We start from the raw sequence: 26,520 nt of genomic DNA, 5'->3' as shown, positions 1-26,520 counted from the left end.
CCCCCCCAGCACCAGCAGTGCCAGGGCAGGAGTAAACAGTGCTGGCAGGATCGGGTCCCTCCGGTCTTCGCCTCGGTGACACGCTTGTCCCCTGGGCCACCGCGGCTCTTCGCCTCCTCCCCGGCCCCAGGAGAGGAGGCTGAGCATCAGCAGCACCCTGGGGGTGTCAGAGCCCCCCAAGGAGGGGGGGGGGGGAATAGGGGAAGGGTCCCTGGGGTTGGGGTGGCTGGTACCCCGAGTCCCAGCCTCGGCGCCTGCGGGTGCAGCTCTGGGGAAGGGGCATCCTTCACCCAAGAGCCGAAACAGGACAGAGGGATGCTCGGGGAGGGCGGTGGGAGGGAAGGAGGGCCAGGTCTGCCTGCAGCCACCCAGCTCCCACCGGCCCCGGGCCCGCGCTCGGGGTCGGTCTCTCGTGACCTCTCGGCGAGCGAGGGATTGCGAGCCAGGGAGGGATGGGATCTGCTCGAGCCTCTGCCAAGAGCTGGCTCCAGATCCGCAGGCAGCTCTGGGCTGCATTTCCCCTCTGGCGCGAAGCGGAGCTGGGGTGTCCGGGGTTCACTCCTCGCTGACACCCAGCCCCCGAGAGCCCCACCCGCACCGCGGGCCCCGCGGGGAGGTGAGCCGGGGGGCGCGGGGGGCCGGGGGGGGGCCGCCACGGGGGTGGAGGGGATGGATGGAGGGATGCGGGGATGGAGGGAGGGATGGAGGGAGGGATGGGAGGATGGAGGGAGGGATGCGGGGATGGAGGAGGGTGGTTGGGAGGGAGGGCAGCGGCGGGGGGCTGTGGGGCTGGGCGCTGGGGCGGGGGGGTCCCCGGCTCCCCGGCGGGGCGGCGCCGGCTCCCGTAACCCCGCCGCTCGCTCCCAGCCCTATAAAAGCCCCGGGCGGCGGCGGCGGCGGCGACGCTTCCCCCGCCGAGCCCCGGAGCAGCCCTCGCCGCCTCCCCCGCGCTCAGCCCGGCCGGGAGGCACCGGCCGGGGCGCAACAGGGCCCCCCCCGGCCCGGCCACGCGTGAGCGGGGGCCCCCCGGGCGCCGCAGCCCCCGCGGGAGGGCAGGGCCCGGCTGGGGGGGGGGGGGAGCGGGAGGGGAGGCGGAGGGGGCGCATCCACCCCCCCCCCCCCCGGTGGGAACCGGGGACACGCAGCCCCCGGCCGCCGCCCCCCTCCCCGAGCCCGGCCCGGGGGGAGCGCGGAGCCGCCGGGGCGGGAGGGGCGGGCGGCGGGGCCCCCCCGCGCCTGGCGCTGCAGGTACCGGGGCGGGTGGGGACGCACACGCAGCCCGGCGGGGCTCGGCCTCCCCCCCCCGCTCCACCAGCCGGACCCGCAACCCCCCCCCAGCCGGGTCCGCAACCCCCCCCAGCTGGACCCGCAACCCTCCCCCCCCCCCCCAGCCGGACACCCCCCCCCCCCCCCCAGCCGGGCCCGCAACCCCCCCAGCCGGACCCGCATCCCCCGCGGCGGGCCCGGGGCTGCCGCCCCCCCCTCCCCGAGCCCTGCCCGCGGCCCCCTCCTGCCTGCACTTGTTGCTGCCCGGCAGGGCTGGGCTGGCTCCTGGTTTAGGGCGGTTTTATTTAGGGGGGTGGTTTTGGAGGGGGTGGAGGTTGCAGCCTCCCCTGCCATCCCCAAGCAGCCAGCGGTGTCCGGCTCGGCTCCAGCCTGCTCCCCCTGAGGCCAGAGCCAAGCCTGAGCCCCCCCCTTTTCCCCTCCCCAGTCCCATCTCTGCCCCCCTCTCCTGCCTCCGCCGACCCCCAGCTCCTCGCCCGGAGGAAGGGTGCGCGTAGCGTGCATCTCCCATCCACCGAAATCTATGATCAGCTCGGTGTGTGTCTCCTCCTACCGTGGACGCAAGTCTGGGAACAAACCACCCTCCAAAACATGCCTGAAGGAAGAGATGGGCAAAGGGGAAGAGTCGGACAAGATCACCATCAATGTAGGTGGCACCCGGCATGAGACCTACAAAAGCACCCTACGGACTTTGCCGGGCACCCGCCTGGCCTGGCTCGCCGACCCCGATGCCCAGAGCAACTTTGACTTTGATGGTAAAAGCAATGAGTTCTTCTTTGACCGTCACCCCGGGATCTTCTCCTACGTGCTCAACTACTACCGTACCGGCAAGCTGCACTGCCCCGCGGACATCTGCGGACCCCTCTTCGAGGAGGAGCTGACCTACTGGGGCATCGATGAGACGGACGTGGAGCCCTGTTGCTGGATGACCTACCGCCAGCATCGCGATGCTGAAGAGGCCCTGGACATCTTCGAGAGTCCCGAGCCTGGTGGAGGGGCCAGTGGAGAGGAGCCTGAAGAGGAAGGGGGTAGGGAGATGGCCCTTCAACGCCTGGGCATGGATGACAGGCCGCCGGGGGCGGCGGGGGCGGCCGGAGGGGGTGGCTGCTGTCGGAATTGGCAGCCCAGGATGTGGGCGCTCTTTGAGGATCCCTACTCGTCCAAGGCAGCAAGGGTAAGCTCCCAAAACACGCCAGTGGGGAGGTGGGATGGGGCCGTGCTGGGGTTGTGCCTTCATCTCCCCGTCCCCGTGAGATGGACTTTCCTAGTGGGTTACGTGGCCCCCCCCGTAGCCACCCCCCTCCTACCATGGGGCACATTGGCCATCTCCCACCCTACAAAAAGTCCCTTCCATCATCTCCCCATCCCCTCGCAATGCATCACAACTCAGGGAACTGGGCTGAAACAGGGGGCAAGCCCACTCCCTGCCCGCTTTGCACCCTTGGGTGCTGCCCCGGCACCTCCTGGGCACACGGAGATGCGGGATTGTCAGGGAGAGTCCTCGGCAGGGCTGAGTCCTGGCAGAGTTTCAGGATGCTCTAGGACAGGCAGGATCGCTTGGGTTCTTCTCGCTGGGTTGGGTGCATGCCCGCGCCAAACCCCACGTTTAATGGCCCAGGTGTGGAGCGGGGGGCCAGGGCTGGTGCCTGCTGGCACTCAGATCACATCCTGAAGCAAATGGGATCCTGATGGCTGTCCCCAAGGAGCTCACGCTCCTCTTTTGCAGCAGCAGCAGCCCCAAAGGACACCCCGTGTGTCTGCGCAAGCACCCCTCCCTGCGCCCTGCAAGCACCCTCGTCCCCGCACCCCTGTCCCCCGCCACCATCGCCGCGTCGATGCTGCCCACACGCAGCATACGGTCCCCATCAGCACGTGTGAGTGCAGGCTCTCAGCCACGGTTAACACACAAACATCGCCCCCCCCCCCCCCCCCCATCCCTGGGGACCCGGTACACCGTGTACGCACACACACGAGCACGTACGCGTGCTAACATCCCCCCACGACCCCCCTTCCACACGCAGACGATCCCTACCCACAGACACCGCCATGCCCGGGACGTATCCCCCATAACCAGGCGCATTTTGGGGCTCCCAGCCCAGCTCAGGCACTATTCTGCGCTTGTTTCTCCTCTCCCAGCTACTCTTAGGTCACCCCCAAAGTGCTGCCCACTGACCCCCAGCCACCCACCCACGCTCTCCCATACCCATCCGGTCCCATCCCCGCGCGTGTGTCCCCCGTCATGCCCAGCTTATACATCTGCCGCACACACACATATAGATATTTGGGCTCTAAATGAATTCTGGATGCTTTTAGAGGTGTAAAAACACCATCAATCGTAAGAAATTCTGCAGGCATTTCACACCCACCAGCAGCGCGCGGGGCAGGGGGTCAGTTTGTCAAGGCGGTGTTTCTGCAGCTAACGTAAGAGCAACACACACACGCACACGCAGAGGATGCTTGGGCAGCAAGAGCTTTACTCGTTTTGGAAGGGGTACCCGATCCTTTGGCCACCTCTGAGGGCTCGTTGCCTCTGAGAGATGCTCCGAGTGGTGCAAAGCTCCAATTTAAAAAATAAACCCAAGCAGAATAGTTTAGCTCGGATTATTCACGTTATTATTTGGTTCTGCTTTTCCCGTGTGCTGAGCTGCTCTCAGAAAGGCATTTGCTCAACAGAAGCAGAGGGAGCAGAGATGGTTGTGATGTGAGCTCCGACTGGGGTTGGCGTGGGACCGGTCTGCACTGGGAGCTCCCCGCTTCCTTCTTACTGGTCTACGGTAAAGGCTCAGCTTGGCACTGCCACAGGGACGGTCACCTTCCAGCAGTAATGCTCACGGGCTCTTCTGGGTCATATTTTCCACTCTAAAATATCGGTATAGTTTTGCAATGGCTTAGGAGAACTACTTTGGCAGAAGGGGAAACTGAGGCACGGGGCAGTACAACCAACCTAAGTGAGTGCAACCTGCCCAGTGCACCCAGTTAATGCAGGGAGCCGTTACTGGTTCGGAGTCACCATCCAGCACTAGGAAGCTCCCGTGAGCATCTCCGCAGGTACAACGTTCATGGTGCTGCCCTGGTGTTTTGGGGTGGCTGAAGTGGGATTTCTTTAATACTGCCCCATTTTGGGGTCTCCCCCTTCCTTTTCACAGCAAAAGGGGTGCTGCTGGCCGCGGCATTTGGCCTGGGGATGTGCTGGAGCAGCCGGCCTGGTGCGTCTTGCCAAACCTTGGCAGCAGGGGGAAGGAGAGCGGTCCCAGGTTGTGTGCGTAAAACCTCGATCGTGCGACAGCAGTGACTAAGAGTCTCGGGGGCTGCGTTTCTCCGGTCCTTGCTCCTCCTCACCTGCGGAGCAGCCCCTCGGGCCCTGACTCAGTTCGCTCCTGCCTATTTCCATCTTTCCCTCCTTCCAGCACTTCTCCCGGCACCTCCTGAGCTGGCCACTGCGTGAGCATGTGGTTAGGAATTCCCCCCCGCCCCGAGTTTTTAGTGTCTCTTCCTTGTAGCATCAATGCCCATGGGATCTTGGCTCCTGTGCCTAGTCCAGTCTCAGTAAAAATTTGGTCCCTAGAGTATCTGCTGTCCCAGCTGGAGCGTAAAACTCTTTTTCTCCCCATGGGAAACTGCCCTGGTTGTGATTTTACCTCTACTTCCAAACTCTGCTCGTTTGTAGCTCCTCAGTATTTTTCCCTTTGCAGCCCGACTTGTGGGGTCCTGACCTCACTTCCATCGGGACTTGCAGGCTGGTGACCCCCTGCAGAGTCACGGTATTTTTTGGGAACACCCATCCCAAGCTGTTGAGCGCATGTTGAGATCGTGTAGATCGTCGGCAAGTTCTGGAGGACTTGTTTGGTGGGGATATTGGTGCTGTATTGATGGCCACTGGGTATATACATGGATTTTATTTTATTTTTAAGACAGCTTTGGAAAAACACTTGAGCTTGGAGCAGAGGCCAGAGCTGAGATAAGACATCTCAGGCCAGATCTTCAGCTGACACAAAACTGGAGCAGCACTACTGACTTTGGGGGGACGATGGTTGGCACTGGCTGTGAACCTGACTTTGATTTTTAGAGGTTGCTTTTGTTCCTGGGGCTGAATCAGATCTCACCTGTACGGCTCATACAGCAGGGCTGCTTCATTGCCTGAGTGTTTGCAGGGTCCCACTCTCTTCCTTCATAACTTTTTTCTGCCTACTTTGCTTTGAGTCTAAGTTTTTACTCTTCAAGTTTTCCTGAGATTCCCCATACGGGGAAACTCGGGAACATTACTCAGCCCTCAGCTGAAATGTGGATTATTTTGGCCATGCCACCGCTGTATAGACACACTTGTCTGGTTAAACTGGCCTTGCTTTAAGATCCCACCTTTTTGTTGGGTTTTCTTCCCGAATTGCGCCTGGCCGATGGGCAAGGGCTGCCTTTGGAGCTGCCACCAGCAGAGCAGCATCGTGGCGCATGGTCCAGAGTGGTCTGGTCGGAGGGGTACAGAGCATCTCGGCCCATCCCCGAGCGGGGCTCTATCGCTGGGCAGGGAGAATCATCTTCCAGAGGTTTCTCCATCAATTAGAGCCTGGCTTAAACTTCACACCTAACTTTTGGAGGGCTGATGCTCTCTGTGCTGGACCCACATGGGTTTGCCCTTGGGGACACCCCTCAAGGATGCTCTCGGCAGGCGCAGGGCTGCCGGCACATTACCGCCAGTGTCCAGGGCCGGGTTTTTCTCAAGCGTGACTCAGACTGTCTCTGCTGCTGATTCACTCCAGCCAAGGACCCCGGCTGTCGTCTCGAGCAGGCTCGCGGTGCGGCTGCCTGCTGAACGCAGCCAGTCGGGTGGGTTCGACAGTGAAGGTCGCATCCTGCTCGGTGCGGGCAGGACGGGTTAGCAGCAAAGGGTGCTGTAGCAGGATCTGCTTCCAGGAAGCCAAACCCGTTGTGCTTTTGTGCTGGAGGAAGGTAGAAGAGGAGCTTTTCTGTTCAGAGGCTTTTTTTTTTTTCGGGGGCTCTTGGAAACAGATGCTCTGGGTAATGGACTCATCATGAGCTCATCCTGTCGGCGAGGAGGGCTGAGCAGGATTGATGGGGGGGACGAGAAAGCGTTTTCTTTCTGACACAGCCTGTGATTTCCACCGCGTGCTGCTGGTCCCTCCTCGCTCACATCTGAGGCGAAGCGGCAGCATGCCGCGGGGAGGAGGCGGCGGCGCGGAGGGGACAAAGGTCTCACCGGTCGGGAGGAGGGGAGAAATGGGAGCATCTGGGTGTCACCAGCTCCAGGCACCAGCGGGACACTGAGCTCTGCCTGCTCCTCTCCTCTTCATCCTGGCCCTCTCAGTCCTGGGACCGTTCGTGGGCACGTCGTCCACCACTGACCCTTAGGGAGCAGGGGGCAAAAGGACATCTCTGATGCATCCAGACCCCAAACCTCACAGTCATGAATGGTGCGAACACCTCATCTGGGTGTGGGGGGGTAAATGTGGGGGAAAGCTCTTTGATGTAGTCCTCTCAAAGTTTCCTTTTCAAGCCAGTGGAGGCTTGCTCCAAACCCAGGCTGTTGCAGGTCTCCCTCCATCCCCATCGCAGTCATTTCTGGCACATCCCCAGCCACAGCGGGAGCCCAGCACACCTCCCCCTGTACACATTGTAGCACTTGGAGAAAGATTCTGGACTGAGAGCCCCAGACACTGAGGTTTGCTCTCGACTCATGGGACAGGTCCAGGGAACCCTCCCCATTCTCCATCCTTGTTCCTGGGGAAGCGGGTGGCAGCAGCATAGCTCCTGGGGTGTTTTGAGCCTGTTGCACTCATTTTGACTGAATGAGGACTTCTCCCATCCCTGCTGTTGCTATTTACTAGCAGGGATTAGAAGAGATGTACCAAAGGCAGGTGACACCAGATGTGTCTCAGGCTGCCCCGAAGTTGTTGTCATGGTGGTTCATAAAATTGGAGAGGAGATGTTGACCCAAATCAGCTAATCAGGAGAAGTTGACCCAAATCAGCTAATAGCCTGTGTAATTTCTACTTTTGCAGGTAGTTGCTTTTGCCTCGCTTTTCTTCATCCTGGTCTCCATCACAACCTTCTGCCTGGAGACGCACGAGGCCTTCAACATCGATGTCAACGTGACGGAGACCCTCGTGGTTGGCAACACCACAACGATCCTGCTGACGCATAAAGTGGAGACGGAGCCCATCCTCACCTACATCGAAGGGGTCTGTGTCCTGTGGTTCACCCTCGAGTTCCTGGTTCGCATTATCTGCTGTCCGGATAAGCTTCTCTTCATTAAAAACCTGCTGAACATCATTGACTTTGTGGCCATCTTGCCCTTCTACCTGGAGGTAGGTCTCAGTGGCCTGTCCTCCAAAGCTGCCCGGGACGTACTGGGCTTCCTACGGGTGGTCCGTTTCGTCCGGATCCTCCGGATCTTCAAGCTGACACGGCACTTTGTGGGTCTCCGGGTGCTGGGCCACACGCTCCGGGCCAGCACCAATGAATTCCTGCTCCTCATCATCTTCCTCGCCTTGGGGGTCTTGATTTTCGCCACTATGATCTACTACGCTGAGCGGATTGGAGCCAAGACATCTGACCCCCGTGGGAGCGACCACACTCACTTTAAGAACATCCCCATTGGGTTCTGGTGGGCTGTGGTCACGATGACGACCCTGGGCTACGGCGACATGTACCCCAAGACCTGGTCGGGCATGGTGGTGGGGGCTCTCTGCGCGTTGGCGGGGGTGCTCACCATTGCCATGCCCGTGCCCGTCATTGTCAATAACTTTGGGATGTACTATTCGTTGGCCATGGCCAAGCAGAAGCTGCCAAAGAAGAAGAAAAAGCATATACCCCGTCCGGCCCCGCTGGACTCCCCTACCTACTGCAAATCCGAGGAAAACTCCCCCCGTAACAGCACCCAGAGTGACACTTGCCCGTTGGCGGTAGAGGAGGGGGCAGCTGAGCGGAAACGGTCAGGTGAGACCCCAAAGGTGGGGCAGAGGGAGGGGGAGACCGCCGGGAGCCTGCAAGGCAGTGGTTTTGGTCCCCTGTGTCCCAGAGTCCCTGGGGACTGTCCTGCTGCAGGACGTGGCCCCCAGCTCTTGAGTTGGTGAGACCTTGGTGCAGAAAGGGCTGGGGCCTTGGGTGTCTGGGGATTGGGTGCCGTATTGGTGGACCAGGATGCTGCAGATCAAGATCCCCCCTCCAGCCAGGAGGGGAAACGCCATATCCTGCTCTCCTAAAGGCACAGATCAAGTCACCGTGGTGTGATTCAAGGTATCCCTACCTAGCCCACCTCTTCCTCACGCTGACAGAGGTAAGGTCGTTTGCCTTATTCCCATCTTAGCCTGGTAATGCCCCTGGGGTAGATTCTCTTTTGCTTCCTCCTACCATAAATCAGGGCAAACTTCACCAAAATGGATAAACCCATGGATATTCCCTGGGGCTTGACCCCACCTCCTCATTCATCTTCTAGTAGATGGAGCATCCCTGCACGGCAAGGTCAACTCTGCTCCAAATCCTGCGCTCAGGCAGGAGAAAAATCAGCCCCCGTACATTTATTATTTGATCTCGTGCTCTCATGAGCTGAAGTTTGAGGTTTGGCCAGTCTTTCCTTCAGGTCAGGAGAGGGCATGGCCCCAGCTGTGGGCAGTTGCTGGTGGGCATCATCGCTTGGGCTAAGCGTGGGGGACTGCAAGCGCCCTGCCACGGTATCATTGCTGGCCGTGGAGGCTGCTTTGCCCTTTTCGTCTTGGTTTGCTGCCAGCGGCACTTCCAGAGCAGCCGCCTTTGCAGTGCGGAAACAGGAGGGGCCACGGTGGAGTTGTGTCCTGCACCAACGTGGCATTCACTGAGGTCAGCCCTGAGCAGCTGCACATCTGGCCACATGTGTTTAACAGTGATGGTCCTTCGGACACAGGGAGCTCCAAATGCCCCGGATAGGTGTTTTCCTTTATAAATCTCCCTTTTCCATGTGCCTACATATCCCGTCTGCCCCAGGAGCCCTGGCAGTGGGGAGCAGTGAGAGTAGCTGTCCTGCTCTGGAGGAGCAGCTCAGCCCCATCCCTTGACCCCACCACTGATCCAGGAGCTCAGGCCAGACCCTCACCTGGCATAGCATCCTCTCAGCTAACGAACCACAGAGTCAGATGACATAAATTAGCAATTCACCACTAACCTGAGCAGCCCCTATCTCAGCAGAGTGAATTGTGGAGAGGTAATTCCCACCAATTAGGTGGGTGGATCTCAAAGACCAGGGGTGTTTCTTTCCCTGTGAAACCCTGCTTGGCTTCATGCAGGGTATATAACCCTCAGCAGGAGTGAGAGCTGCTGTTTGCTGCTTGGGATTAGAAGCTGGCATGGTCCTGCTCCCATGGTCACTCTAAATTAGCATGTCCAGGCTGGGATCAGTACCTGAATTTGTGGGTGTTGCTGTGGGCCATCTGCAATCTGGTCTTCTGCTTCCTTGCGTGGTCTAAGCAAATCCTTCTGGCCACCCCAAGCACCTCGTCCTGTGGGTTTATCCACTGCTGATGGGTCTCTGCCACCTTCTTGCAGACTCTAAGCAGAACGGCGAGGCCAACGTGGTGCTGTCAGACGAGGAGCAGCCGCTGTCACCGACCGATGAGGAGAAGCGGCCCATGCGGCGCTCCAGCACCCGGGATAAGAACAAGAAATCCTCCACGTGCTTCCTGCTGGCCACGGGTGACTTCTCCTGCGCAGCGGATGGAGGCATCCAGAAAGGTATGGCTGATGCTGGAGGTGTGAGCTGGCCCATGGGCTGGGGAGGGTGAGATGGAGCAGCGAGGTAGGGGTTTATTGCATCTGTCCAAGATGGTGGTTCATCTCCATCTGCCTGCCTGTTCTCTGCTCCCCAAATCCACTTGTCCTCCTGCCTCTCCATCTGCTTCATCTCCGTCCACCACGTCTCTCCATGCTAGCTCTACCCTTTTTGTTTTCTCCTCCCCCAAGTCCTGCTCCCCTGATTGCCACTGTTTGGGGTCTGTGACCCCATGCTGGCCGCACTGCCCTCCTTGGGGACAGGTCTGTCCCTTTGCTCCGCAGTGCTCTGACTTCTCCTGTCCCTATAGCTCTTCTCCCTGGGCCTCAGTCACCCATCTCAGGGTGGTGGGAGGGGGACATCTCTCCTGGGAAGGTGGTGAGGTTGTGACTGAAGGTGGTGAAAAGGTTTTCAGTAGGGAAAAAAAATCCACAGGCTTTTCTTTTCCTCTCCCCCTCTGATGTCTTTTGGTGGGTTCGAGCATGGGGAGCCGCGATGTGTCAAGTGCTGCCTTGCCAAAAGCACCGGGCTGCCAGAAAGGCTGTCTCCTCTGGGTTTGGAAAGTGAGTTTGCTAAGTGTTGAGGTTTTCTGTGGGAAACTGTGGGGGAGATGAGTCAGGAAAATACAAAACTCTTCTTCCCACGACAAAGCAACAGTCCTTTTCAGCCTGGTCCCTTCGCGCTGTCCTCCAGCCTTCTCTGCTCCACCGGTGAGCATGCCCTGTGCCTGTCTCCCAGCATCCCAGCCCTGGGAGGGTAAATCCAGTGCCTACGTTGAGCCACAGAATCCACCTCGATTGCTGGGATAATTCTTAGGACACGGCTCGGATTTTTTAGTTCTGCGTTTTTTCTTGTGTGTTCAGAGTAGTGTGGGGTGATGTAGCTGCAGAGCTGACCTACCTCTGCTTCCTTGGTACCATCTAATCCCAGTTACTCACAGGAATGGTGCATGTGGGCTGGGACCAGGCAGGAGAAAAGGTGATGTGCTATGCCTCTGAGCTGTGCACCAAGCCCTGTTAGCTCGTGGCGTTGGTGCTTTGGAGGCCCTCAAGGGTCTGGGTTGGTAAAGACTGGGTGGGCTTGAGACATAGGGAGGACCTCAGCTTTGGGTCTGTGACCTCAGCCCTGGTGCTTAGGTTCATCTCACATGCTCCTGGCATCTTTTAGACTGGGGAGTCGCCTGTTTTCATGTGCGAGGCAGCCCAGCTCATCCCAGGCTGGCCTGGGCCAGGCTCTCCAACAGCCCCTGGAGCAAGGGGAGGTGTTTGGGGGCGATCACATTTATTACATTAGTAGAAGCAAATTGGTTGCTTCCTCCTGGGAAATCAAGGGTTCCCTTTGGCGTTCCTGCTCAGCATCGTCCCTTAGAAAGAGGAAAAAGATGAAAAGCTTTCCTCATCTTTGGGCAGAAGGGTACTGTACAAATATTTGCTTGAAAAGCCTCAGTTTTTTCCTGGAAGTGCTTTTTTCTATGAAGTTGGTCTGTTTTCTTAATGCCTGCTAACGAGAAGAAGTGAGGGGGCTCTAGTCCTGCCCCAGACTGGGGGGATGCTGAACTGGAAGGGATGAAGGAGAGGGATGAAAGCCAGCGCTGCTCTTCCTCCTTACAAGATGCTCAAGTTGGGCATCTCTTCAACTGAAGCATTTGAGCTTGGTCCCACTGAAGCCAGGAGAACTAGAGCAGATCTAATAGCTGAGGATCCAGTGATGCTCTTGCTGGGCTCCCAAATCACATTACTTGGTTGCAGGAGACCAGGAGGTTTTTTCTCCTTGCATGCTGGCAGCAACAGCTATTCGAAAGCACGCTTTGGTGATCTTCATTGGTTTGTTCTGGTGTCCTTCCTGCAAATGTCAGAGTGCTATTTACAATTAAAAATAGATGTGTACGTAGGTCGCTTACTCCCACCTTGCTGAAATGGTCTTGCACCCAGGGAAAGGTGGATCTGTTGTCTAGAGGGGCTTGAGTGATGTGTGAGACCTTTTGGGAAGAGGGAACCTCAATATCTGCATCCTGCTTGGGTTGTCGGGGATGCTGTCCTGAGCGGTCAGGGCTGATGCCTTCCCTGCTGAAATGCTCCGGTGCGGTCAGGGTTGGTGGTGACTGGAGACGATTAGAGGGGCAAAGCAGCCTCCTGCACTCCAGCCAAAAGCTGTTGGGAGCCGCAGAGGTGCCTCTTCCCTCAGTCTTGATTTATCTCCTGCTGAGGCTGTTTGTTCTGGTACTGGGATGTTGGCAGCTCTGCAAATTGAGATGAGCTTGATTCTGAGCCCGACTTGCTGATGGCCATCTGTCAGATCCTGGGACAGGTACTGATGTCTGTACAAGCTGCGGAAATCAGGAGATGGAGCTGGTTCAGGAATATGCTACAGATCTCGGCATCCATCATGGTTTGAGCCCAATTCCAGCTGTTGGTCTCATTTGGGCAGCTCAAAGAGAAGAGCTACCCTTGCCCACCACCCCTTGGACCTGGGTCCTGGAGAAGACCGAGCTGGATCGCAGTGGATTGCCACGTGCCATGTGTTTCTTGTCCCTGTTGCTGCTTCCATTGGTGTCACCTTGCTCCCCTGCTGCTGGGGATGGCTCTGGACCCCTTATCTCCCTCCAGCACTCAGGTCCTGCTCAGCAGTTCCCCAAAATGTGTCCTGCTGGGGCACAGACACGTTGGCATGGGTCTGTCTTGGCATGTGAGCACGCGTCTTCTGCTTGGATGGAGTGATGTGGAGGCAGGATGAGTCCAGCACCCCCCATGCCAGCGAGGTTGGGTACGATGGTCTAGAAAGTTGAATCCAGAGCAGGATTTCAAGAGGAGCCACAGGGAAGGGGGTTAAGTGGAGGGAAGGGGATTTACCCTTTGAAGGCGTGCTGGCATTGCAAAGCGGCAATTTTTGGCTTGGTTGCCAGAAGCCAGAACATCACGCAGCTGATTTTTACTCTGTTGCTTGCTATTAGTGCAGGGCCATGACAGGCATGTGGCTTGAGCGGTGTGGGATCGAGCGCGGGGATGCTCACGTGAGCACCCACCGGTGATGCTTGGCTTGGGGGGTGGGGGGAAGCAGGGACAAGCCCACGTTTGCACAGGGACACACGTGCGAGTGCATGCAACATGTAGACAAGCGCCAGGCCGCCGTTATAAACAAGCGCAGGTGTTCCTGGGCAATGCTGCCTGCTTGCATTACCCCGTCCCCATCTGCTGCCGGCTCAAAGCATGTGCGAGCGTGCACGTGCGCTTGCGAGCTGCGAGCGTTTGCACGTGGGGAGCGCGGCATTGCCAGGGCCCGGGGAGGAGCCCCTGGGGGTTACCCGCTGCCCCACCGCTCTGTTTATAAGATGCCTCCACACGGCTCCTTGGCAACAAACCCATTTATAAAGCAATCCCGGTGACCTCAGTTAGCACCTATGCGAGTTGCTGGGATACCGGCTCCGTTAAAGAACAGCACCGGTGGCAATTAGCAGAGCAAAACCCTCCGGAGCTTTGCAGCTTGACTCTGCGGTGGCACCTGGCCCTGAGCTTGGTGGAAAACCATGATGGCCTTGAGGGACGGAGTCCTGAGCTCCTTCCCAGGTGCTCCCACGAGCGTGGCTTTATGTGCGTTGGGAATTAATTGATGGAGAAAATGAAGTGTTGGGCTCGGGGCAGGTTTGCCCCCAGAGTCCCATTGCAGAGGGGCCCTGGAGCAATCAAGCATCTTTATGAAGTGCTGCCCCAAACTGTGACGCTTGAGGCTTAATCAAAACTGGCAGCATGATTTTGGCCCTGTTCCGGTGCCCTCCTTCCACCCTTTTCTATTCAATGGTCTGAGCAAGAGGGCAAAGAGCATCCCTATAAAGTGCTCAGCGGCATCAGCAGGCCCTTGCATCGCCAGGGCGGCTTCCAGCAAGCCCCGACCCCATAACACCTCTCTGCTAAATTGGTGTGGTTTGGGTGCTGGATCCATCGGTGACCCCAAGCTTTCAGGGACCGGTTGCGTCTCGGCACAACTGCTTCCCACACGCACGGCTCAGGGTGGCAGGGAAATGTGTGAGCTCTTCAAAGAGCCTCACCACTCCCGGGAAAAGAGCAAGGTTTGCTGAAAGGTGAGGCCGATGCAGGGGTTTTGGGTTTTTTTGGGGGGAGCAGGGGGTCTTTGTATCAGCTGCTGTAGATGGGAAACATGCCCAGCGCGGGATGGGGCTCCCCGCCCAGCTCAGGGCTGCGCTTGCTTCCCTCCTCGCTCGCTGCGTGGATTCATGCCAAAAAATAAAGGAGGAAATTGCTCTTCTCTTTGGAGCCTGATTCTGCTCTCGCTTCCACTGCGGGCACTGGAAAAGCTTTGCTGAAGTCAGCAACAGGTTCAGGCAGGCGGCCTTCTGTCCCCCAGCCCTTTCTCTGCTTCGGAACCGGAGAGGCCGTGTGTCCTGGGGGTGCTCGGTTATGGGAAGAGGTTGGAAACCCCTGTGCCTCCCTGCTGGCTGCTGTGGTTGGGACATGAGTAGGAAAAAAGGTATAAAAAGGGGATAAAAGTCAGATTTAAAGAAGTAGTGCTCTGGAGCCTTTTCCAGACGATGCTCGTGTCTCAGCATCCTCCTCGAGTGTGCCTGGAGGTGATGCTGCGATCGCTCCGGAGTGAGCGGTCAGCCCCGATCCAAGCCCAAAACAGCCTGGCCGGGCTAGCACCCGCCGTCGCTGCCTTTGCATCAAAGCAGAACCCAAAAATGTGCCATTAACTCCCCGGGGGGGCGTGGGGACGGTTTTGGAGCTTGGCCCTGCCCAAGGGGCATCATCTGATGGATGCATCACCTTGTTTTTCTGCTGCCAGGGAGCCGCCTCCCCCCGCTCCCTGCTGCGTACGCACACACGCTCGCTCGCATGCGCTTGCTTCCTCTGGAGCTGAAGGCAAAGACGAAGCTGGATTTGCTCGCCTGGGCACTCTTGGGGAAGATGCAGCGAGCGTGGCATGGTGCAGGGCAGTTGGGCTCATCACGGCCGGGAGCATCCTTCATTTTCCATGTTTTGGCAACAGAAATGTCCCTGCAAGGTGCAGCAATCCGGAGAGCAGATCTTGGGGCTCATCTTTGAACAGGGCTGCTGTTCAGACCTAAAAATCCAATTTTCAGTGCAAATACTTAGTTTCTTTCCAGAAAGAAAAGTGGCTTTTGACCTGTGAGAGCACTTGTTCTGGCTGTTGCTTTCCAATAAAAACTGGAGCAATTTCTGCCTCTTTGGGGGAGCGTGAAGGGTTCTCATGCTTAAAGCAGTAGAAATATTTGCTCTTTAATGCAATTTCTTATGGAAAATAATGAGCATGTCTACCTGCTCCTTTCTATACAGAAAGGTGTCAGCAGCAGCTTGCTGCTACAGCTGGCTTAAAAACCAGAGCCGAGGGAATAACTCCTTCCAAATCCCGTATTTGTTTGAGTTCTGCTGCTTTTCCCCATTTGCTTCAGCCCACTAAATCCCCAAACTCATTCCTCATTCGGAGCAATTTGGGAAACAAAACCCAACACCTCCCAGGACTGATTTGGTCTCCCAACATCAATGACTCTTGAGTCCTGGATTCGGCCGGCGCTGCTCGACAGCACGAGGAGCCAAGGGGAAGGGAGGGGAGGTCTGGAGGATCTGCAGAAGCTTGATTGCCTTCAAAAAGCCCTTTCTGAAATTTGTAGGGGGTTGAATTGGGGTGTGGGGCTGGGCGATGCCCACCCCAGTGCTCTTTGCTTTCTGAGCCTTGGGAAGGAGGCTGCTGGGCTCTAACCTGTCCATTTTCTTCACCAAGGCTATGGAAAATCCCGAAGCCTAAGCAGCATAGATGGTGTGGCAGGATCCACGGTGGGCTTGGCTCCCCTCGCGTCCCGCTGCAGCTCTCCCTGTCCTCTGCGGCGTCCCTGCTCTCCCGTCCCCTCCATCCTCTAAAACGCCGCCCGGATCCCGCTTTGTCGTGTCGTGTCGCTCTGTCCCCCCCTTCCCCGCGACGCCATGCCTCCACGGCGGTGCCTGTGCCCGGAGGAGACCGAGCTGGGACATCTCCATCGCTGAGAAGCGGGTTCTGATCTTCTCCAGCCCAGCGCTGCTGCCGTGCTCCCCCTGCCTGGTTTGCAGGATGTGTAAACGTCTCCATTGAACTTGTCTCGTGTCCATGTGTTTGGGACGGTCCCTGGAGTAGGTGTTGTTTTTTTTTTTTTCCCCCCCCTGAAGCCTTATTCATGCTAAATAAATTGGGCCAACCCATGCGATTCCCTCTGGTGTCGAGCCCTCCTTCCCGTGGGCTGTTTGCACTTGGGCTAAAGGGTGGTGGAAATGTAAGGAGGACATGTTGACTCATAAAATTATATATTGTGCTGCAAATGGCTGAGTTCATATAATTTTAGGTCTTTTTTTTTTTTTTTTTTTTTTTTTTTTTAAAAAACCAGCCTCAAGTTTCTGGAGGCAACAGATGAATAAACCTCTATTCCCTGCCCAGCAGCGGTTCCCCTCTTGTTTTGTGCCTTTCTCTGCCTAAATCTCACTGTTGTCTTCCCCGCTTGTGTCTGCTTCTCCGTCCAACCCCAGGGATGGTCCTGGGGCTGACCGTGGCTTTGGCAGCCTTGAAAACCAGCCCCGAGGTGTCGTGGAGGTGGGAGGCTGTAGGGCCCCAGGCTGGGTGCAGGGAGCACACGGACTGGCAGCTGGGCTAAAGGATTGGCAAAATATACGTACGGGTGCTCCCGTGAAGAGCTGGGAGGTGGCAGGGAGGGGAATGAATGTGGGTCCCTGGAGGCAACTGGGAAAAAGCTGCCGCTGCTGTTGAATAGTGGGGAAGTGAGAGATTGGAGACAAAATGATGCCTAAATGGATGGGGGGATGAATCCTCCTTTGAGAGGGACGCAGGGTGAGGGGGCAGAGCATCCCCATGGGGATGGAGCTGGGTTTGAAGCAGGTCCTCCCCCAGCCTTGGGAGAACGAGGTTGGAGTGCCAAGCTCCCTGTCGCACCGCTGGTTTTTGCTCACAGATATTAGTTTTTGGGATGATGTTGAATGATCTCGGGGCTCTTCCCGAACTAGAACAAAACCTTCAGTCCTCTGACTTCTGGCTCCGTCGCCCCGGCTCTGCCTCCCCGGAGGTGTCCGGATCTCGGGTGGCTGAAAGGGGCCGCTTTGATGGGTGCATCCCTGGTCTTGACTCTCATCCCGCTGCTCTCTCGGCCTCTTTCCTCACTCTGAGCAAGTCCAGCTCCGTGGGGCTGGAGCCTGGGGACTTTCAGCTGGAGGATGGTGGAGCAAAGCTTAGCTTTGGGTGTGTTTAAAAAAAAAAAAAGCCCCAAGAGCTTTTTGGGGGTCAGGCCCTTGCCCTCCATCACAGCCAAACCAGAGCTGGTGCTCAGGGGACGATGCAGAGTGAGGATCCCCTTGGTGCAAGGCTGGTCCCCGCACCCCGAGGGACGGGGCTGGATTGTGGCAGATCCCGCAGCCGGGCCCCTCCTGCTCCTTCCCAGGCTCCCCATGCCTCAGTTTCCCTCAGTGCGGAGAAGGGTTAGCACTGAGAGCCTCCTGCAGTAAAACTCCTTGCTGCCACAGTGGAAGAGGTGCTACGTAAGGAAGAAGCGTTAAATGCCTCGTCTGGCTTATTTTTTTTCCTCCCCACTGGGTCGAAGGAGCTGGCAGGAGCAGCCAGTCACCACGTCTCCAAAACAACCCCCCTCCAAGTCCTACATGGGGCCGACAAGAAGCTCTTCCCTTTTATTTCTCTTTTCTTCTTTCCTTCCTGCCTTCTCCTGCCCCAGCCGTGCGAGCAGAGCAGCGGGAGTCAGAGGAAAGCAGAAAAGAGGAGGGGGGAAAAACTTGGTGCCGTGAGCCTATCCTGGGGCTTGACAGCAGGAGCTGAGCACCGCATAGATGCAGTGCTGGAGCTGGAATTTCTCCAGAGTTGGGGAGAAATTAGGATGAGCCGCATCCCTCCTCTGCCCGGGATGTCCCGTAGCGGTTTCCTGTGCCGTGATGGTGGTTCACCCCTCGCTGGCAGCACCTGAGTTTGCCATGTGGTGTTGGTGTAGCTGCATTCCTTGAATTTCTGTAATTAAAATATATTCCCGCACCAAACGGTCGGGGTACCTCGGCAGGTTCGTGAATCACCCAAAAACCCCATGAGCTGGGCGAAGGGGTGAGCACGGCAGCACCGTACCGGCGCTTCTCTGGCGCATCCTCCCCTTTGGAGCGGGCTCCTCTGGAAGAGGGAGGAGCTGGAATATCCCCAGCCCGCGCGCGAGGGAAGGTCACCCTCCATGATTTCAGTGGTCTCTGAATCATAAATGATTTAACCAAGGTCACACGCTGACTTTGGGGACGAGCCAGGCATGAAAACCAGCTCTGCTGCCCTGTCTCTTGCAGAAGCAGCAGATCAGGACTCAAACTTTGGGCTTTGAGTCTTTTGAAAGCAGAGGATTAACCCCGGAGCAGGCGCAGCCACAGATCCCAAGAGATCCCATCCTCCCCTTTCCCCCCACCAGGCTCCCGAAGCAGCTCAGCCCAACACCGGAGCTGGTTTCCTGGTGTGGAAAACCCTTGGTGGCCCCCCAAAAAGCCTCATCCCCATCAGAGCACCAAGGGTTGAGTATGAGAGCTGACACGGAGCTGGTACGATGCAATTTTTAGCAGTGGCGTTATGCAACTCGGGAGAAGGGATGACTAATGTGCAAAAAGCTCCTCTAAAACAACCGAGCCCCGAATGGGAAACGGAGGGATTTCAGTGGGAGGCACCAAACTGTTGAAAAACCCATCGCATCTTCTCCCTCTTCCTCCCCGCCTTCTTCTGAACAAGTGATTTGGGGGCTGCAGGAGGGGGAAAACAGCATGTTGTTATTTTTAGGTGGGGTCTGCGATGGTTTTGGGGGCGAGTTAGCAGGGGTTAATCCCCTGGATAAGATTATAAGAGGAGCTGTAATGCATCAGAAGAGCAGACCACTAAATATCTCCGTAGCCCAGGGTTTTATCTCAAACAGTGGCCAAAATTGGCTGCCTAGAGAATAGGATAAGAATAGAGCAAGAATATACGATACTTCCCCCGAATATCCTCTCAGCCGCTTATCTATGTTTAGGGATCTGGCGAGGAGCACACGTTCCAGCTAAGGCGAAAAGCAGCGGGAGAAAGCAAGGTTGTTTGATTTATTCTTGACGAACTGAATAAATCAATAGGAGTCCAGCTGCCTCTGCCCAAGTCCTAAAATGGCATTTAAAAAAAAAGAAAAAAATCAACTGGTGCGCAGCAACTGCCAGGGCAGGGAGCTCGCTGCCCGTATCCCAGCCTGGAAAGGAGAGTTTCCCATGGGATGGGGTGAGCGTGTCGGGGCTGAGCCGCTGTCGTGATCCTAGCAGGATGCTGCGAGGGAGCAGGAAGGTACAGATGAAGCACTGCGGGTGCCATATATGCGTGCCCCTCGCCCACGTATAGGTGATGCCCGGCAGCGTGGTACCAAGGGCAGCTTTAGTGCCCCGTGCTCCTCGCCCCGCCGCGGCTGCGGATGCGCGCGATGCTCAACAGCGGGAGGGGGATCGGAGATGCTGCGTGGCATCGGGCTGCCCCGATATTTGAGTCCTTGCATCTGTCTGTCCGTGTGTCTGTCTGCCGAGACCGGCAGCACTTTGGGACGGGGATCAAACCCCTGTAACCACCCGCGCCCGGTGCAGAAAGCAGCTGTGCGAGGGGCAAAAGCCGAGCAGCCTCATCCTTTGGATGCGGGGGAGGTTTGGGCGCAGTTCCCCCCTCCAGCAGCTTCTTCCTTCCCTCTCCATCCTGGGAGACTCGGCGTCCAGTGCTGCCTGGAGGCTGCGCCGCCATCCCGGGTTGCGTGCAAAGTATTAACTGTTATTGTTGCAACAACCGCTCTGTTTCTCGGGAGATGCCTGAAAGAGCTGAGAAAATAGAAAGGCAGCTGGGCAGGAGGTTAAGATGTCAAGAGAGTAATTGCTCTACCCAGAAGCAGCCTGTTTCTGGCTTCCCCAGCACTGCCAGGAAAAATCCTCAGTGCTTATTTGATGACAATAAAAAATAAAATAAAATAAATAGCCACCTCATCCCTTGCCCATGCTGACGAGGAACGGGGAGAGCAGAGGCAGATGCAAAATAAGATGCAGTTGAGCTTATAAATAGGTGCCTCCCAGCTCCCAGTCTGTTACTTCGTTACCTCCGCCTGGGCAATCGATCCTTACGCTTTTCCCAGGTAAATGGAGGCTCAGAAAGTATTTTGCAAACTGCCGGGGAGCGGGTCGTGCTCCTCCTCTTGTACCCCCCGGGGCAGCGCCTCTGGTCCTCGCAGCACGGGAGATGCAGGTGGCCGCTGGCTTTTGCTCCGTCGTCACGAAATCCCCCCCGTCTTTACGTGGTCCGTGGAGGTGGGCGTTGCGGGAGGTGCGGATGTTGGCTGGGAGGTGTTTGACTCCAACATCTGGGGAGCGCGGTGGGGTGCTCTGCCCCGCGGGGCACTGCCGGCTCTTCAAACGCCTCCCGTTGGGGTGCTGAGGAGGGACCTGCAAAGTCGGCGGGGGTGGCCCGGGGAAGCCTTCGAGGGGTGGCCGGGGGACTGCGAGGAGCCGTCGCTGCGGGAGTGTTTTGGCTTTTGGTGACACGGAGCTGTTGGAGCGGGGCCAGGGGAGGCCACAAAAATGATGCGAGGGCTGGAGCCCCTCTGCTCCGGGGCCAGGCTGGGGGGCTGGGGGTGCTCAGCCTGGAGAGGAGGGGGCTGCGGGGAGACCTTAGTGTGGTCTTGCAGCGCTGAAAGGGGCCCATAGGAAGGACGGGGGCAAGCTTTTTAGCAAGGTCTGTTGTGACAGGACAAGGAATAATGGGTTTAAACTCAAGAAGAATAGATTTAGACTGGACATAAGAAGGAAATGTTTTACACTGAGGGTGGTGAGGCACTGGCACAGGTTGCCCAGAGAGGCGGTGGGGGCCCCATCCCTGGAAATATTCCCGGTCAGGTTGGACGGGGCTCTGAGCACCCTGGGCTGGTTAAAGCTGTCCCTGGCACTGCAGGGGCTGGGCTGGGTGGGCTCTAAAGATCCCTTCCCACCCAAACCATTCTGTGATTCCATGATTCTGTGATTCTGTGATTTCTCTTTCAGCACCCCCATGTCTGCAAACAGATCTTTCAATGGTGTTGGAAAAAAAAAAAAAAAGAAGAAAAAAAAAAAAGCAAGCGCACTGGCAGACCAAAGCAGAGTTAGTGTAGGACCGACCCAAACATTGTGCTGGAGCAGCTGGAGGCTGGCAGCCCGTGGAGGCAGCGCTTAAGGGTGTCTGGGGAGATGCTCGTAGGGGGGACGTGGGACTGCGCGAACTCACCAGCCCTGGAAATTTGGGGAGGATGGCCCTGGCAGCACCGCAGCAAACCCTGGGGATTTTCAGGGTCACGGCCGGGCTGTGCCAAGCCTCCTGCCTTGCCCAGGGAGGGGGTGGCACGGCGTCACCCCGCTGCTGTTGGGTGGCAGATCTGCACCCAAAAAAAAAGGGGTTAGGAAGGAGCCGTACGCCGCAGAGGGGCTGTGAGGGCGAGAGGGGCTGGGGCCCGCCGGCGGTGCGGAATCGGGCCGGTAATAATAAGCCGAGACAGGAGGATGGTTTTTCTCATGGCGGCTTTGTCTGGGGGACAGCGATTAAACAACAACAACCAAAAAAAATCTCGGCTGTTGTTATTTATTTTTAGTCGTGCTAATTTTTTCCGAGGCTGGGAAGCTGCTTTCCAAGGCAGGTCCCTGGAGGATGCGGGCAGCAGGTCTCGAGCTAGCACACAAAATGGCTTTGAACGGGGAGGAGGAGACGGGAGTTAAAAGCCGAGTCGTGTCCCTGGTGAATCAATCGACCTGACGGGGAGCGGTTCTAGCAGGCCACGAGCCCTGCCGAGAGCTTTTAGCTGCTTGCAGGAGGGATTGAACCAGGAGCGGTGATATTTTTCAGCAGCCGCTTCGTGCACGGCCAGCGCTGGTCCCCAAATTGCTGCTGGGGGACGATGCTGGGTCCCCTGGTACGTCGTGACAGCTCGGGAGGTGGGGACCTCTACTGCAAGCCCTGGGATTTAGGGACTTTAATCCCAAGGGTTTTTCTGGGACGTGGGCTTTTGAAAAGCCTCCACGTCTGGGCACTGCTCGCCCAAGCTGCGCAGTGATGCTCGCCGGAGGACGAGACCTTTATTTTGGGGAAAATGAGATGCTCTTGGAGCTGTGTTCGGTCTGCAGCGGGGAAAGCCGCGTCAAACCCACGGTCAGGAGCTGGTGTTGGGTTTTGCAGCAAAAATCCCTGGGTGGAAAGGGCAGCTCCGTGGCTTATCGGGTGGATCAGGCGCTGTCTCCCCATCTGATGGCCGCTCGCCTGGAAACCGGGTCCTGGCACACGGGTAGAGGCGGTGTTGTGACTCAGAGCTCCAATCAATGTTAATTAATTCAATGATAACGAATGAGAGGGAGAGGGAGAGAGACAAGAAAAAACACTGCGGGATATTAATGCGCCAGGCTTGGCTTTGGGACATCTGGCTTGGGGTTGGCTTGGGAAGTTTTGGTCAAGAGCAGCTTTCTGGGAGGAGGGGGCTGCAGCAGGGATGGCTTCTTTCCTCTGCTCTTCATTTTTACCCTCAAAATCACCCCGAACCCACATCTGCTTTATCTTGGAGAATCTGTTTCCCAGGTCTCCATCTCTGGGTCCATTCTGAGGCTTTTTTAACACATTTTTTCCTGATGTACTGATGGAATAGCAGCATTTTATCCCTCTGGAGAGGGCTGTTTCACGTTGTAGTTACTCTGTTTTCTGTACCCTGCAAAGTTTGGGTCCCCTGGATGCTTGGTCTCCCTCTCCTATTTCTCCATGAACAGCCGATGAAAGCAGTGTCTAACGGCGTGTTTAATACTTGTGTCTTTAATTGCAGACACCTGCCAAGACGTCCTCTCTTCCAGTTACCCCCAGGGTGAGGTGGTCACCTTCTCCTGAGCCCCGGCTGGATGCAGGCAGCGCCCCGGCGAGGGATGCCTTCCCCAAGGGATGCTCTCCCCGAGGGATGCCTTCCCCGAGGCGGCGGGATGTGTGCCCCGAGGGATGCTTTCCCCGAGGCGGAGGGATGCTGTCCCTGAGGCTAAGGGATGCTTTCCCCAAGGGATGCGTTCCCCAAGGCCAAAGGGATGCCCTCCCCAAGGCTCAGGGATGCTCTCCCGGAGGCCAAGGGATGCTCTCCCTAAGGCTGAGCGATGCATTCCTCAAGGGACGCTCTCCCCAAAGCGCAGGGAGGCTCTCCCTGAGGCCAAGGGATGCATTCCCCAGGGGAGCCGCTCTCCCCAGAGCCCAGGGGTGCTCTCCCGGCGGCGGAGGGACGCTCTCCCCAAAGCAGAGGGACGCTCTCCCCAAGGCTGGGACGCGCATTCCCCCAGGGATGCTCTCCCCGAGTCCAAGGGACGCTCTCCGCAGGGAGCTTTGCTTGCCCACCGCAGCAGCCCAAAGCTCCGGCTGCCAGCTCCATGGCCGGGGGGGTTGGCAGCCGGGTCCCCCCCCGAGAGGTGCCGCAGGGCAGCGGGGGCCGGGAGGGGAAGGTGGGGTGCCAGGGGCGGCCCCGCTCCCCTGCCTGCTGCCGACCCTGCCGCGTACACGCTGCCCGGCTCCCCAGCGCACCCCTGGGCTGTCCCCCTCCCCTCGCCCACGCTTTCGGATGCACCTCGCCCCTCCGCCTCCGGAGATTTGCCAGCTGCTCACCCGAGACATCGCCGCCCGCGGCTCCATCCGTGCTCTGACCGCCTCCATCGTCAAACGGCCGCTGGGGACCCTTCTCCGGGGTTTCGAAGGCTCCATTCGAGGTGCCGCGAGCGGGTCGCTGCACCATTACCCCCCTCCTCGTGGGTGCTTACCCCGGGGCGCAGACCCCGAGCGGACGGGGGGGACGAGCGGGTCGGTTTGGGCGCGGGGCCGGGGCCGGGAAGCAATAGGTGAGTGAGGCGGGGTGAACCCGGCTGGCCTGGAAGGATCAGTGTCTTTCTAACGCTGTTATGTATCTCTGTGATCAAGGCAATACTACTCCCATTTCTGTCTGTCCTGTACGCATGCCTCTACCTGTCCGACCGTACTAGAGTTTGAATAAAGACATCCATGAGCTGAGTCAGCTCCCGTACCCTTCCTGCCTCGGTATTTCCTCGCCGCCAGCTGCCTGCGCACCCACGAAGCCCTGTCCTGAGCCCGGGTGTCCCTGGCAGTGGGGACGGTGACTTCAGCAGCGGCGTTGCCCGGATGTCGTGGCCGAGCTCCATGCTTTCTCGCACAGCTTGAATGAGAGCCCACTGGAAAGCCCATGGCAGACTGGTTTCGACATCCACGCAATATTCATTTGTTGAAGGAAAGGCACTGCAGAGCTGACAAATGCATTGGCTCTGCTTGCTCTGACTACTAAAGAAGAAATAATCAGCATTATGGCCACACCGGTGCCATCCTTAGGTTTCAGAGTGAATACCGCATTGAGGTGAATGGGCTGGTCCTCCCCGAGCTGGCAGCCAGGGCGCAGAGCCGAGCAGACGGCACTGAGCTGATTCAAGGGTTTAGGGCTGAATATTTCACACCCTTTTGGGGCTGGGGTGCTCCCGGTGTCACCTTTGGACTGGGTCCAAAGGAGGTTTAAAAATCTCTGCACCCCCAAGGCACAGCGGGAGCCCCCGGAGAGCCAAAGAGACCTGGGATGACTCCCATCACTGCTGCAGTGAGTTGGAGGGGTCTCAGCTGACACCTTCAGGATGGAAATTTTGGGGCTCTACCTGTTGACAGCCCACCCCGGGGACATGAGGTCTTTTATTTGAGACCGGCAGTGCAGGGAGAGGCTGGGATGGTTAAAGCCAGGGGGGAAACCGAAAAGCTGCCACGAAACTGAAAAGACAGCAGTCACAAATGTGAGCAATCAGTGGCTGGGGGCCAAAGAGCAATTAAAGCGAGAGCCTTCCTCCGAGGCCGGGAGCGAGATGCTCCGCTTCCCGCTGCGGCTGCAGAGAGCCCTTGCGAGAGCCCCGCGGTGCTGCTGGGTCCCTGACGACACCGAACGCCGTGGGCCTTCTCCCACGGCCACGGGTTGATCATCGGATCAACGCCGAGCGCTTGGGCTGGCTGGTCAGGGATGCTCGTTTAGGTGGTGCCGGGCACGTGCATCCCCCCCGGGGTCCTGCTCTGTGCTTGGGGACCAGGAGTGCTCAGGCATCTCGCCGGTGCTCAGGACCTGCCAGGCTGCTTGAAGGGGACCTCAAGGGGACCGGGACAGCCTGACTCTTTGAGAGGTGGCTTTAGGGCCAGGGTGGTCGCGTTGCGGGTGGCTGATCCGAAGCTGGCTGGAGATGTCCCCTGTAGTGTCCCCCAGCAGCAGGACGGGGTCCCTTCTCCATCCTGGAGACGCAACCTGTTTCCCACTGACGCCTGTGCAAAAATTAACCAGGAGGAACAAACCGGTGGCTCAGGGACTGAGGGTGTCCCCGGGGATCAGCAGCTCCCCCAGGATGGCTCCAGGCTGCTGACTTAGGAGGGGGGTCTGGATTTTTTTTCCCATTTGCCACGGAAACCCTGCGGTTTTGCAGGGACTGGTCCCTTCCTTGCGAATCCATGATAGCCAGCAGCCACCTCAAGAGAGAAAGCCAACGTGGCTGTCCCCCTGCTCCCGTGGGACCTCCTGGCTCTGCACCGTGCCCCTCTCCTTCCTCCTCTTTGGCTCGTGGCTCCGTGAGGAGGTAAGTCCCTCTACGCCCGAGCCTGGGGCTGCAGGAGGAGCATTGCAGCCTCAGCCCAGATTTGGGGCAGGGAGAGGGGTGTGAAGCATTGCCGAGCCTTTCCGAAGCTGCACGAAGGCGGACGTGCGCCATCGGCCAGGTCAGGTCCTTCACCCCAGGACGCCGCGGGGGGGTCTGAGCGCGGGGCGGGTGAAGCCCCCATCCCAATCCTCAGCCGGCACGGGGCTTCCTCAGCTCTCGCTGCGGCGGCTCTGTCCTGCCAGGCTGGGGCTGGGCTGCGGGGCAAGGCCATGGGCACCCCAACTTCCCGACGGACCACGGAGACACGGAGAGTCGTGGCGGGTGAAGGGATGGGATGGGAGAGGCTGGGCGCCTGCAGGGGCCAAAACCCTCTTGGGGGGAGCACCAGGACCAGGCGTGGAAGAGCAACAGCTCCCGGAGGGAGCAGAAAGCCCGCAGGGGAGCAGGGAGGGTGGTTTATTGATGCTGCTCCTGGCCTTGCCCTGGGGACCACCACCACCACGTGCCACTTCGGCTGCCCCCACGAGGAATTCAAACCATTCTTGGACCCAGCCATCCAGCTCCCCAGCGGGCGGTGGGATGCTCCCGGTGTTCCCCGTATCCCCATGGAGCAGCCCATCCCTGCCGGCGGGAGATCCCAGCCGAGCCCGACAACTCCGGCAGCCCCAGCCCAGGGCCGGCGGGGATTTCGTTAGCGCCGCTGCTCGTTTGGAGCCGCAAGGCTTGGATTCGGGCGCTTTTGGCAGAACTCCCCTCCTGGCCCGCGTTTCTTGGCTCTCC

General features: G+C 58.2%; 1 protein-coding gene across 4 annotated transcripts; it reads left to right on the top strand.

Annotated features, from left to right (window-relative positions):
* Positions 1–1,792: 1,792 nt before the first annotated feature.
* Positions 1,793–22,966, top strand: KCNC4 (potassium voltage-gated channel subfamily C member 4). Of its 4 annotated transcripts, none has more exons than XM_075722338.1 (4): positions 1,793–2,458; positions 7,299–8,235; positions 9,817–10,002; positions 15,794–15,930. In XM_075722338.1, the coding sequence occupies exons 1-4, from the start codon at positions 1,808–1,810 to the stop codon at positions 15,928–15,930; spliced, it is 1,911 nt and encodes a 636-aa protein (XP_075578453.1). In that variant the 5' UTR covers positions 1,793–1,807. The 4 variants fall into 4 exon arrangements, with proteins under 4 accessions (XP_075578453.1, XP_075578455.1, XP_075578454.1 ...); XM_075722340.1 differs by lacking the exon at positions 15,794–15,930 and adding an exon at positions 22,905–22,966 and having other exon boundaries at positions 1,808–2,458; XM_075722339.1 differs by having other exon boundaries at positions 1,808–2,458; positions 7,299–8,249; positions 9,888–10,002.
* Positions 22,967–26,520: the final 3,554 nt, after the last annotated feature.

This window comes from Pelecanus crispus, chromosome 17 (assembly GCF_030463565.1).
Source record: "Pelecanus crispus isolate bPelCri1 chromosome 17, bPelCri1.pri, whole genome shotgun sequence".
In the NCBI taxonomy this organism is placed as follows: Eukaryota; Metazoa; Chordata; class Aves; order Pelecaniformes; family Pelecanidae; genus Pelecanus; species Pelecanus crispus.
This window is presented reverse-complemented; position numbering and strand designations above follow the sequence as displayed.

Bases quoted from the DNA above. Each gene is read 5' to 3' on its own strand.
- KCNC4 (XM_075722338.1), top strand. From the start codon at position 1,808: ATGATCAGCTCGGTGTGTGTCTCCTCCTACCGTGGACGCAAGTCTGGG. The intron at 8,236-9,816 runs GTGAGACCCCAA...ACCTTCTTGCAG, and splicing joins AGCTGAGCGGAAACGGTCAG to ACTCTAAGCAGAACGGCGAG. The intron at 10,003-15,793 runs GTATGGCTGATG...TTCTTCACCAAG, and splicing joins GGATGGAGGCATCCAGAAAG to GCTATGGAAAATCCCGAAGC.